The 12,517-nt window shown below is 43.3% G+C and overlaps 2 protein-coding genes across 18 annotated transcripts in view; one reads left to right on the top strand and one right to left on the bottom strand.

Annotated features, from left to right (window-relative positions):
* Positions 1-2,394: 2,394 nt before the first annotated feature.
* ANAPC13 (anaphase promoting complex subunit 13) lies at positions 2,395-8,709 on the bottom strand. Of its 5 annotated transcripts, none has more exons than XM_060099670.1 (3): positions 8,592-8,709; positions 7,151-7,276; positions 2,395-3,420 (listed from the first exon to the last, which is right to left on the bottom strand). In XM_060099670.1, exons 2-3 carry the CDS (start codon positions 7,247-7,249, stop codon positions 3,295-3,297), a joined length of 225 nt encoding a protein of 74 aa, XP_059955653.1. In that variant the 5' UTR covers positions 7,250-7,276; positions 8,592-8,709; the 3' UTR covers positions 2,395-3,294. The 5 variants fall into 5 exon arrangements, with proteins under 5 accessions (XP_059955653.1, XP_059955654.1, XP_059955650.1 ...); XM_060099671.1 differs by lacking the exon at positions 8,592-8,709 and adding an exon at positions 8,328-8,388; XM_060099667.1 differs by lacking the exon at positions 8,592-8,709 and adding an exon at positions 8,185-8,306.
* Positions 8,497-12,517, top strand: part of CEP63 (centrosomal protein 63) — a 75,253-nt gene continuing 71,232 nt past the window's right edge. For 2 of the 13 annotated variants that reach the window (XM_060099654.1, XM_060099659.1), the window contains exons 1-2: positions 8,755-8,830; positions 9,773-9,869. Coding sequence is in view for 3 of the 13 variants with exons in the window: in XM_060099651.1 (XP_059955634.1) it covers positions 8,880-9,061 (182 nt within the window). In the remaining 10 variants the exon portion in view is untranslated. The other 11 variants (XM_060099655.1, XM_060099658.1, XM_060099656.1 and 8 more) reach the window with 11 other exon arrangements.

Below are 12,517 nucleotides of genomic sequence, written 5' to 3'. Positions count from 1 at the left end.
ACGAGGGCTGGAGGTCACGTGTCTAAAACACAAAGAAGCGCTCAGTTAACTGTATTACTGTTACTATATTATTAAGAAGTGGGTTTAAGTTGGACTTCAAAGGATGGGCAGCTCCTGGACCAGATTCTCCATTGCTAGAGGACAGAGGCTGCACCCAGAGTCGTGTGTCTGGCTCAGAGAATTTCCCCCTTGGTCACAGGTTAGCACTCACACTGGGCACCCGAGTCTCTTTTGAACCACACAACCACCATCCGGGGTGCTGGCTTCCTGACACACACCTCTCACCTGGCGCTTGTGGGCAATGACCCCTGAGATACTCCAAGTCCCTCTGCTGCCACCCCCATATTGCTGGTTCAAGCCATCATCATCCCTCCCTTGCGCCAAGGCAAAGCTCTCCTGTCCTTCCACTTCTGTGCTTACCTGCTCAAACCCAGAGTGACTTAGGTTAAAAAAAATAAAGCCTGATCAGGCCACCCCTCTTCCTCCTCCTGCCTCCCCACCCACCTTGCTCGGGATGCCAGCTCCACCTGTGAGCTTTATGCAATTTGCTCTTGGCCATCAATCCTCACCCCCTAATTCCTCCCCTGGCTACTCCTACCCATCCGTCAGGTGTTGGCCCACAAACTCAAGGAGGGTACAAGAATTATCATGTTTTCTTATTTTCTTCCGAGCAAATTAAATCTTTTCGGCTCCATTCTGCTGTGTTGCAGCAGAAATTAGATCTGTGGTCCCTGAGGCATCCTTTCCTCCTTCAGGGTCTCACAAGCATTCAGGATGTTCATCAATGAGCCTGAAACTGGGCGAGGACCTCTACTCTCCAGTCCATCTGCGTCCCTGCTGCTATCCTCACCGTTAACTCTGAGCGGCCCTTGAAGGAGGTGGTTCCAGTGCTAGGGTGTCTTTGCCCAAGCTGGGAGACTCAGGTTGACCTCAGGTTTCCTTTGGGGCACCCCCGAACCACAAGCTCCTGAAGTTCACCATCTCCCTGAGTACCAGCAGCCCCTGGGGCGCAGACGTCCACTGCTCCTAAGAGGTTCCTCCTCTCCCTCCCTCCCCTGCTCCCCCAAAGGGGGTAGCGTTGGTTTTGAGCACATGCTCTCTGCTGTGAACAGGAAGCGCTAAGGACCTGGCCACTTCCTTGGACAATGGAAAAAACTTCAAATACAAAATATTTGAAATTATGTGCTATAAAAGCTACTTATCACAAAGTTTTGCTGTGATTATCTAATCTAAATCAGGTCCCCAGTCATACTCCCTATACCCTGCAATAGTCACTGCTGGGGCCCAGATCCCCTTTGCCCCGTCTGTCTGTGCACGCATTCCCTGTGTTGGCTGCCAGGAGATACACTGTTCCCTGGAGAGCCCTGGCCCCTGGCAATGCCTGGTTATGCCCTCCCTGGGGGGATGGAGGGAGGGCAGAGCCAATGGCTGACCACCGCACACTCAACACGAAGGCCTAGGAGATGCTTCCAGGTGGGAAGACGCTTGGTAACATCGTGCTCGGTAGCTCCTGTGGGGTCAGGCAGAGGCCAGACTCCAGCTGAAGCCACATCTTTGCTCAGGTCCTTCCCCTGCCCTACCCTGCTTCCCTCACAGATTTCTCCTGAGAGCACAATCTCAATAAATTCCTTGCACAAGAAACTGCTTCAGATTTTGCTTCTAGGAACCTAAGGGACACCTTCTATTTTTTCTTCCTAGCATGTGTCACAATTTAAAATCAAAGATTTGTATGCCTATTGGTTTAATGCTTGTTTCCCTCACTAAATGAAGGCAGAAGCCATACTTATTTTGTTCACTGCCATATTCTCAGCACCAAGTGAGGTGCCTCCCATAGAGGAGAGCAACACACATGCTTTGAACTCGAAAGTTATAGGAACCAAGGCGCAGGAACCAACTGGACATATTTCAGTATTTCACATATTTCCCAATACTCCTGGGAGAGGCTGGGTCCACAAGGATGGATTCATATGAACATCTCCTAATATCCAGATGTCAGTGTTTTAGGGATTATATACCACAAATAAAGTTGTAGTGAAGCCCTCATTTAACTAGAACATGGAAGAACTGTGGAATTTTAGGTACTTTAATTTTTTGAAAAGCTTTGTTCTCTCTCGGTATAAAATGTTTTTTCTGAACATCTTAATTCTCTTTTCCACTGGGTTGTCTGTCTTCAGTTATTGAGGGACTGCTGACTTGGGGTCTTTATTCTGAGATAAATGACTTCTAGGCAAGTCACTGATCCACAGGGAGATCAGCCTGGGTGTGTCTGGATGTCAGGTGAGTTGTTATAACCATGTTTCTGATCGAAACCCTAAAATCAGCTTGTTTGTTTTGTGGTACACTTCCTACTCCTAAAAGGTAGGTAAATAAAATGACCCAGTTAAAAAAACGATGAGAAGAGAGATTTCAATTATTCAGTGTTTCCAGTTTTTCACTGAGGGATACAGATGTAAAAGCCAGGGCCTCTTCCCACAGAGTTTACAATCTGGGGAGAGAACAAAAGAGATACTACATAAAAGAGGCAAAGAATTCTAGGAGATAATGTCCATCAATGCGTTTTCCAAAATACAAGTTCCTTCACAAACCTGTAACTAAATATTGACTCCATGGTGCTTCAGTTATATCTGAAAGGGCTTTGAGAAAATAAGAAATCCTGTTACTGGATAAAACTAGTGGTCTATCTCGCCTTCCCAGCGGCACCAAAGGAAGCTGTAGGGAGAGCAGGGGTTAACTGTCAAGATAGCTTTTCATTTGTAAATTTATCCAAAGTTTGAAAATATCATGGGGAATCTTAGGAATCCCAGTAGTCAGTGAATGGGCCATCTATAGGTCCAGTACATCTACAGACTCCACACACACCCACTCAGATGATTCTCAGAATGGGGGTATATGAGAAATTAATTCTCATGTCTGGCTTCATTGTTCTTCGCCTTTCCCTCTCGTATCTTCAATCACCTGTGTCACAGGACATATATAAGTAGTTGGGAAGCGTTAAACTCTGACAGTAAAGCAAAATCAGAGTTAAAGGCAAATGTTTAATGAATCATGCTCAAATACTAGCTAGTCAGTGAAGAACTTTAGGTTCAAAGGGCCAGATATTCTGCAATCCCAAGAAATCTCAATCAGCTTCTCGTTCGGGTTGAGTATTTTCACATTGCATTTTGTGGCCACAAAATTAGTTGTACATTTTTGAGCGTTGATCTAACACTAGAAGATTCAAATTAGGAGGCTGAAAGGAAACATTTTGTATCTGTGTATTTAAAAAAAATCTGTGGATGAACAAGGAGCCAGGAATCAGTTTCCAATGGGGGGAACGTTCTCATGGAGGTACTGTAAGGCCAAGTCACTCCACTTCATTTCTTGTTCTTTAACAGATTCTGTGGTACCGCCATTGTCCTGTTCAGGTTCAGGAAGCTCATTCTGAAAAGGTACAATGGACATTCAGGACGATGTTACACTCTACGTTAACAAACCCCTTAAAAGTCAAAAGCACTTGGAATGAAAACCCGTGAGTTCCTAGAAACAGGCAGCATAGAAGCGTATCCTAAGGAAAGAGCTAGAAAATAAAAAATGTGAGGAAACATCATAAGTCTCGCTCAAACGTGCCCCATCCGTCTCCAGCCGGGAGTGATAGCATTATGACTCTGGTACTTGTGTGGCAGGCAGCGTGGCAGAAGGCTCAGGACACAGGCTTCTGGGAGCCACTGGGATCCAAGGCCATGACTCCACCATTTGTTGGGTTACTCAGGCAAGGTATTCAGATGTTTGCAGCCTTTGCTTCCTCTTAGGCAATGAGAGAAAAAAAGTAGTCACCATCTCACAGGACTGCTGTGAGGGCTAAACAAGGAAATGCAGGTCAGGTGCCCAGCACTGCGTGCGGTATCCAGTGCAAGGACTACCTGTCATCCTTACTAGAGGCTAGGAGCACTGAAAAAAGCCAGTACTAAATCTTTTTTTTGGGAAGGCTGCTTTACAGAATACCACCTTTGCTGGCATGTTCCTTAAGCACAAGAAAGGTATTCAAAACGATCCTGTATCCAATGTGCCTATATTATAATGGAGGTAGGAGCACTGAAAATGTAACACAGTAGATGAGGCTTCCCCCTAGTGGTGGAGCAGGGCAACACAGAACAACATAGCCTACCTGCAACTTTCTTAAAATGGTAAGCCATGGGCCACACTTAGTGTAGAATCTGGGGTAGTTTTCTTATATATTTCCAGTTTTACTGAGATTTAATCTACATATAACATTGTGTAAGTTTAAAATGTACAATGTGATGATTTGACACACATATATATTGTGAAATAATTACTGCGATAAGGCTAGTTAACACATCCATCACCTTGCATAGTTCACCATTTTTTGGCACGTGGTGAGAAGTTTTTGATAGTTTCCTTGTATTTTAAATTTAAATTTATTACTACTGGAACTGTTTCATACTAGAATTCACTGATACCAATATATTTCTTTTCAGTTATCTGAATTTAGACTTTTTTTTAATGGTAGCAAACTGTCATTCAATATCCAGACTTATGATTTCCCACTGGACTCCAATGTGCAGTATATGAATATAATAACTTTTTTCCTTCAAAGTGATGTTCAATATGAATAAAATAATTTAATTACAATATGTACAAGTATGTTTGAATCACATCTTGTTCTACAAATACTCAGATTCAAACATACTTGTACAAATTGAAAGGAACTACCATTTTCTCTAAAGCAATATTGCAAAGAGAAAGTTTTGTTTCAATAACTACTTATAGCTGACAAAGCATAAACAAGTCCTTGGTTAATCAATTATTTAATTCAGATATTATTTAATTTCATCTTGTTCTAAAATAACACGTTTTTCATTTGGTCACTATTGTCTCTTGCAATGAATGCCAACATATAAAATTGCATATATGCCTGGAAAACAAACACAAAGTATCATAAAGTATCGTGAACATAACAACCATCTATCGTGGGGTACTGCAAAAATGGCCACAATTCTTTGTAGCCACTCCTATGAAAAGGCACTGTCTATTTCCCCAATCTTGCATTGGGACTGATCATGTGACTTCTTGGCCTAGGCTCCATGAAGCCTTGCAGTTTCCTCTCATGCTGCTCTTAGAACCCTAAAATGATTGTGAAGTCTGGGCTAGTCTGCAGGATCATGAGACTGTGGCCTAGTCAGCTCATCATCCCAGCCTCCGGCCTGCCTGCTGGCCGACTGCAAAACACCACCAAGTCCAGCAGAGATCAACCGAGCTGGCAAAGATCACAAGACTCTCTCAGCTGAATGACAAAATCATGACATAAATAACGGTTGTTTTAAGCCACTATGTTTTGGGGTTATTTGTTAGGCAGCAGCAAAAGCTAAGGACACAAACATTGCCTTAGAATCACAAGTCCTGGGAAAAAACACAGCTTAGCAACAGGGCCAGGCTACAACTTGGAAGTCAGCATGGAAATCTCCCTCTCCGTCAACCCCTTCCACACAAATGGTCCCCAAATCCTGCTATTGGCATGTCCAGAATTCAGCAATTCCCCTCCACTTTCTTGCTTTTGTTTAGGTCCTCCTCCCTTGTCTAGACACTGCATTAGCTTCCTAATGGGTCTCTTTGCCCTGTCACTGGCCCCTTTCTCCTTGGCACACATTCTCTAACAATGCTGCGAAACTGCTTTTCTAATATATTTGAGCATGGCAGATCTCTACTTTGAAGACCACTCACTCCTGGATATCCTCAGGATGAGGGCTAAGCATGGCATCAAATGCTCTTCTCAAAATTGGGTCCAAGACCGACTTTTCTCCCTACCTTTTATGAGAAGTATATCCTCCATCCACACTGAATTGCCTCACCATCTCCCAAAGCAGTTTACAACTCTGAGCCTTTCCTCCCTATGACCAGCTTAAATGTGATTTTTCTCTCTGAAGCCCTTCCTGATGCCCACCAGGCAATCAGCCACTTCTTACACTACATAGCTGTTCACAACCCTCACTTAGAACACTTACGATTACAATTATTTATTGATATATGTGGCCTCTCTAGACTCCGAGGGGCAGAAACTGTACTTATGTTTACCAAGTCTTAAGGCACACGGTAGGCTTCAAGAATTGCTTGCGGAATGAAGGAACCACCACCGGACAGGATCTGGAGCCTCACAGACTTCGGTGTGAAGTCCAACTTATTGGCTACCAACCTTTGGGCAAGTCCCCCTCTTTGATCCTGTTTCCTTCCTGTACAGTGGGTAGAACACCACCACCCTTGAAGGGTGTTTTAAGGATACAGGTAATGTCTGTCAGATTTCAAACTTGGTCTATGACACAAAACAGGTGTTCAGTAAGTAGAGCTATAATTCTCATTATGCTCTTTTGACTATTTTTCTAAACTTGAACTAAGCTGTTACTTGTTATTTGTTATGTGTATTATTCACTGAACATGTTGCCTCTTATTCTTAGATGAAAATGTAAATGGCAGCGGCACACGGTCTGCCTGCAAGCTCTATTTTATTAATGGCTCTTTGCAGTTGGCAGGCTCTAAAGAAAAACCGTCTCTGTTCTCCTTGCTAGGCCTCTGTGACATAAATAGGATTTTTAATAAATATTTATTCAAGCAAAATGTTGAGATCACTTATTACGTGAGGTTTAACAAACTCACTGCAGGAGAATTTTCCAGAGGTCAGGAAAGAAAAGAGCGTGATGGTCTAAATGCAAAAGAAGAAAAGCCAGGTCTCTTCCAAATATTTTCCAGGGAACCTAGAATAGGTATGTGTTCCAAAAATGTGTGTTTCTAAAAATGTCAACTGACAAACCACAGGTAGCGAAGAAATAAAGTGCATATGCCACTGCTTCTTGTTCCTCCTCATTGTGTGCATTAAACTTTCACCATCTGGTTGACTAGCTTTGGGGTGGTGGACAGAACATGGCTCAGAAGACCTCGGTTCTAGTTCTGGAATGACCCCCTAACCGAGCTGGTCACGTCAGCCCTCTGAACCACGTTTCTCTTCAAAGTCAAGCTAAATGTTCTCTAGAAGCTTCTAGAGTTAGAGGACTCCACAGCTTTGATTTCTTTGCCTTACTAGTTTGTCTTGATATCCTACCCCTACTAGGGTCTACCAGATCATACCTTTAACCTATCACCCTCAGCACAAATTACAGCCTACCAGTGGTATTGCAACATCCTCATAAGGCAGCTTGTCTTCTCGCCAAGCATCGTCAATCAAATCCAAGATCCTTCCGTCTCTCTGTACCTCACTGTCCATTCTCCTGGAGCTTTGATCTTGCCAGATCTGTAAGCCAAAAAGATTATTTCTTAAACATGAAGACTGAGGAGATGTTGTAATCTAGCAGTAGGGTTCTCCAGGCTTTTTAGCCTGGATGTGAATTGTGGCATGTCACCCTGGGAAAGACTCATCTCATCTGAGTCAGGTTGCAGTTTATTTATAAGACCATAGTCTCTCCCAGCTGATTTTCCCAGTCACACACAGATTCCACCTTTCTGTAAAGTTTTCTCAGATCACTCCAGCTTCAGCACACATTCTGCCCTTGACCGGTTCCTTCTTGTCCTTATGATCCACTAAACAAGTTAGGTCGGCTTTGTGACTGATTGCTCAGGCATTACTGTTTCCAATTGCTGTGTGTAAATTTTGTATCAATGACTCAGCATAGCGTTCCCCAATCTGGCCTCGATCTTTTCCCACCTGTCCCTCTTCCAAACACCTCTAACCCTGTCATACTTACAACCTTTGCACTTAAAGGTCTCTTTGCCCCACCACTAACACCTACTCTTCCTTCCAGACTCAAAGTTGGGCGTCAGCTCATCGGGGTCAATATCCCATTTCCAGAATTAGGCGCTAAGGCGCCTTCACTCTTCAGGAGCTGTAAGGGTGGAAAGCATAAGGCGTGCAATGACCAGGACACGGCCACCGTCCCAAGCACTTTGCCACACTTGCCAGAATAAGCCATTACCATTTTCCTGAACAATTTTTTTTTTACACATGTGACTATCCCAATGGTTGGAATGCACTATCTTGTTCCTTTTTTCCCCAGCTAATCCTCAGTCAGTCAAAAAACTTAGCTCCCAGGTCGCCTCCTGCACGAGCTTTCTCTAAGCGCCAAGGAGAACGCGGTCCCCGCCCCTCCGCGGGCCCCATAGTTCCCTGGGCGCAGTGAATGGTCCCCATCGGGAGCTTGTTACATTGCCCGCCACAGGGTCTTCCCAGACAGGCGGTGCGTACGTTCCCCGGCGCAGGGCAGTTTTGTCCATCTCTGTTTTAGAGCTCTGCAAACGTGTAGTTACAGTAGCAAAGCCAAAACGCCTTTTCCCGCGCTAAAACTGACCCTCGCAGGCCACCACCATCCGTACAGGTGTGGGAGGCGGCCCCACAGCCGCGGCTTCCGGCCCGAGGCAGGATATACCAAATGCGGCAGTGGGGGAAGCCCAGGACCGCCGCTTAAGTCCCTTTCCACCCCTCCCGACGTGCAGTGACGGGCGTGGTTATGAGGATGAGGTGAAGAGAACGGCCTCGGCCAAAAGGAGCAGCATAAGTCCGAACACGCTCCCGCTTCTCCAAGACCTACGCTAGGGGCGCGGGAAACCCTTACCAGCACCCGGCCCAGCGCGGCGCCCGCCTCCAGCGGACCACACCCTCAGTGTCACGTGACCAGCACGGTCTTCTCTCAGATCTCCAGACATGGGTGAGCCCATTTGCAGGCGCGGAGGGGGAGTCAGGGAGGGTGTTGCTTCAATTAAAAGCGAGGCGGCAGTGGGCGGAACGAACGTGCAGACGACTGTGGCTGGACGTTAGGTTGGCGGTGACGCGCGTGCGCGCCCCCGGCCGGAGGTAACGGCGGGAAGCTTCGGGGGCGCGCTCGCGGCATTCCCGTAACCGCATGTGCGAACGTCGGACGGGAGAGGGGCGGCAGTGTCCACAGGCAGCCCTGGCTGCGGTGGGGCCGCGTTCCGAGCGGTCGTATGGCCCGGGTCCGCCCCGGCGCCCCACCCCTCGGCCTCGCCGCGGACCCGCGAAGCCAGATATGGCCTCCCCCAGCGCACTGTATGGGCCAGCCACGTGGTCAGCGCTTCCCCGGAGGCTGGGCCGGCAGGAGGGCTGCAGGGTGGGCGAGCTGCTCATCTTCCCCGGGCGGAGTCGGCCGCGGGCCAGTCTTCCACTTCAGGGGAGAGACCCCCGGCCCAGCCCTCCCGCCTGGGCTGCCTCATCTGGTTAGCTTCCTAACATTGTTGAGACTTAGGTCTTTGATGGCAGGTGATAGCGGTTCATTTATGGGTGGGAAGTTCAGCAAGTTGTAAAAAGTGAGTTGATTTAAAAGCCTTAATGTTAGTACATTAGGTACGGAAATGTGGCAGAAATCATGAAGGACTGAAGTTGGGGAACCCTGAACTTAAGGATTGCTCCATTCAAATCAGGGGTGGGAAATAGATGATGAAGTAAGGGAATAAAAGGAACGGGTTCTTAGAATACTTTAATCATGAAGGTATTTGAAGGCAGTAAATCTCGGCTCATAATGTGTTTTTTTGTTTTGTTTTGCTTTTTTAATGTCTCTTACAACGTCAGGGTAAAGATGAGCTTGCTCTCAGCGACTAGTCTTCATTTACAGTTACAGCAAGCACTCTTACTTGCAGAGTAGTTTTCCTTGAGCCTTACAGACGATTCCTAAGCCAGTCTTAAAAATTTTTTTCTTCCTTTAATAAAAGCAGTATTGTAGGATTTGTGCCCTGTAGTTATACAGTTCCCCACATGCTTGCATTTAATTTTATTTTCTAGATACGAAGAGGAAATCATAAGGATCGTTAACTACATGTTACCTTCAAATATTTATATTTATATTGATCATAGCTGTAGCTTAATGATATAACAAAGGGTATGTATTTTCTTATTTGGAATGCAGTATCATCTTTAGGTTGATTTTTATCCTGAGTTTCTTGCCTTTTGACTATATCATTACCAGTGATCAGTATGGTAAGAATGACTGAAATTAAAGTGGGTTAGATATTTATAAACATTCACTTACACTGCTCTTTAAAATGTATTCAGGTTTTAACAATTATTTGTAGTTATTGTATATGTTAATTGTACTGATGCCACTTGTCTCCCATTAAAAGGTAGAACACCTTTGCTTGTTCCTTCCCGTTCTCACTTACGTAGTAGTGGTGGCAGATGGTGACAGCGTCAGTGGTCCAGTTTATCAGAGCTTCCTACTTTTAAACATATGTCAACTTGATTTGAAATTCAGCTAAAGCCAACATTGACCTGGACTTCAGGAATTGAATTTTCGGTTTTTATGTTACTTTAGGTTTTTTTTCTTCAAGAACTAAGTTTGTGTTTTCGGGTTTACAAAACCACAGTATTGTCATCACATCTATGAAAATTAATAAAAATCCCATAATGTCAATATTCAGTCTGGGTTCAGGTTTCCCCACCTGTCCCATACATGTATTTTTATAAGTGGCTTGTTTGGATCAAAATCCCATAGAGATCCACGTGTTGCATTGAGTTGATAACACCTTTTCAGTCTTTTTTAGTATAGCAGTTTCATTGCCTCTCTTTTTTCCCTTAACATTCTAGATTTAGTTGATTGCATCCACATGGTATCCTTTAACTTGTACATCTATTCCCTTTATTCCCTCTAAACTGGTAGTAAGGTCTAGAAATGCACTGTCCAGTATAGTAGCTATCAGCCATTGGTGGCTATTTAAATGAATTAAAATGAAATAAAGCTAAAAATTTCAGTTCCCTAGTTGCATTGGCCACATTTCAAGGGCCCAATAGTTGGGTGTATATGTAAAATATTTCCATAATTGCATAAAGTTCTGTTGAACAGAACTGATCTAGAAGCTTGATCAGATTCAACCTTGACTTTTTTTGTGGGGGTGAGGGCAGGGCAAGATTTCATCGGTGGTGCACAACACTCCAGAGAGGCACCTGATGTCTGAGTTTTCTCTCTGTGATGTTAAAATTGAGCATCGTAGTGGGTTCAGGTGTTGTCAGCCCAGTCCATCCATCATGAAATTCTCCATGAGCCTTTCACTTAATGGTGAGATCCTTTCATGGATTTAGGTTGCCTGTATCCACTATTGCATTGGCGGTTGCAATACGGTGATTTTCTGATTCTGTCATTCCTCAGCATTTATTAGCTGGAAATTTTTTATGAAGAAGAACTTTTTATATCACCAGCTATTTGACTATCCCACCAGCTATTTGAAATACAGTTTGTATAGGAAAGGCAAGAAAAATGCTTAATTCCCTCTATTTTCAGAGCACAGTAATGAGTTGGTGGCCTAGCAACCTCCAAAGGTAACCATGAGGGTTTTGCCTTTTTTTTTTTATCATCATGAAATTATAGACTTGAATATATTTAAACTGTTTCAACCTACTGCAGTCTTTTTTTTTGGGGGGGGGTACTCAAGTTGTCCTGTTGTTGACGAGTGGCAGCCTGTTTAAGTTGGCTTCTGTCCACTTTGATATGACCAGTAATCTTTGAGAGTTTCCTTGTTTTCTGGTAAAACATCTTCCTGGCTCATTTAAACATTTCTGACCACCAAGAAGCCCTGGTTCCTTTCAGTGGGAGATGGTGTTTAGAGACCAGTCTGGGTGCTGAGGTACTCTTGCTACTAGATTGGTCACTGGTTTTAGGATTTACAGTGGCCAAAGTTAGGAAGTATGTACATTTTTTAAAAAGAGAAATATCCAGAATTCACACTGATATCTCCAATTTAATTTCATAGTTTTTTTTAAACACCTGATTTTATATTTGTATCTTTTTCTCTTTTGCCTATTAACATACTTTTTCTGTATTACATATAATGCTTTCAAATTAATGATACCAATTTTACTATTAATAATATGATTCCTGAGTGATGTTTAGGGTTTCTCTATAGTACGTTTTTGTCCTTAGTATGTATCTCAGTTGGAATATGTACAGTAAAATTGTTGCATTTTAAAACGAATGAAACAATTTGTTATATGGTAAGGGTGCCAACTTGATATCTAGTTGATAGTTGATTTATTTCATTTTGTTTCCAATATTTTTCAATACTGCTTTTTTTTTTCCAACTGGATTTCTTTCATTATATTATAAAACATTAGCATAGTGCCTATAAAACAAGTAGCTGTTAAGGTATACATCCAGACAAGTTTAGCTTCCTGTTTTCTCTACCCTATTTCCCTTCCTTATAGGTATCATATTTACCACCTTTGAGCTTATCCTTCCAGAAGAACAAATACACTATATATATTATATATTTATATAATATATCCTTAATATATTCTGACATTTATATTATACATAACATATATAATATATAATTTATATTTATGTAATATATATAATATATATCTATAATTTTCTCCCTTTCTTAGGTAAAAAGTAGTGTTTGCATATACTGTTTTGTATCTTGCTTTTTTCATCTAATATTATATGCCCTGTAGAGCCCACCATAGAAGTATGTAGAGATCATTTTCCATTTTCACAGCTTCATAGTATTATTCCATTGGTGGATGAATATTCAA

Source organism: Mesoplodon densirostris, chromosome 5 (genome assembly GCF_025265405.1).
Source record: "Mesoplodon densirostris isolate mMesDen1 chromosome 5, mMesDen1 primary haplotype, whole genome shotgun sequence".
Taxonomy (NCBI): Eukaryota; Metazoa; Chordata; class Mammalia; order Artiodactyla; family Ziphiidae; genus Mesoplodon; species Mesoplodon densirostris.
This window is presented reverse-complemented; position numbering and strand designations above follow the sequence as displayed.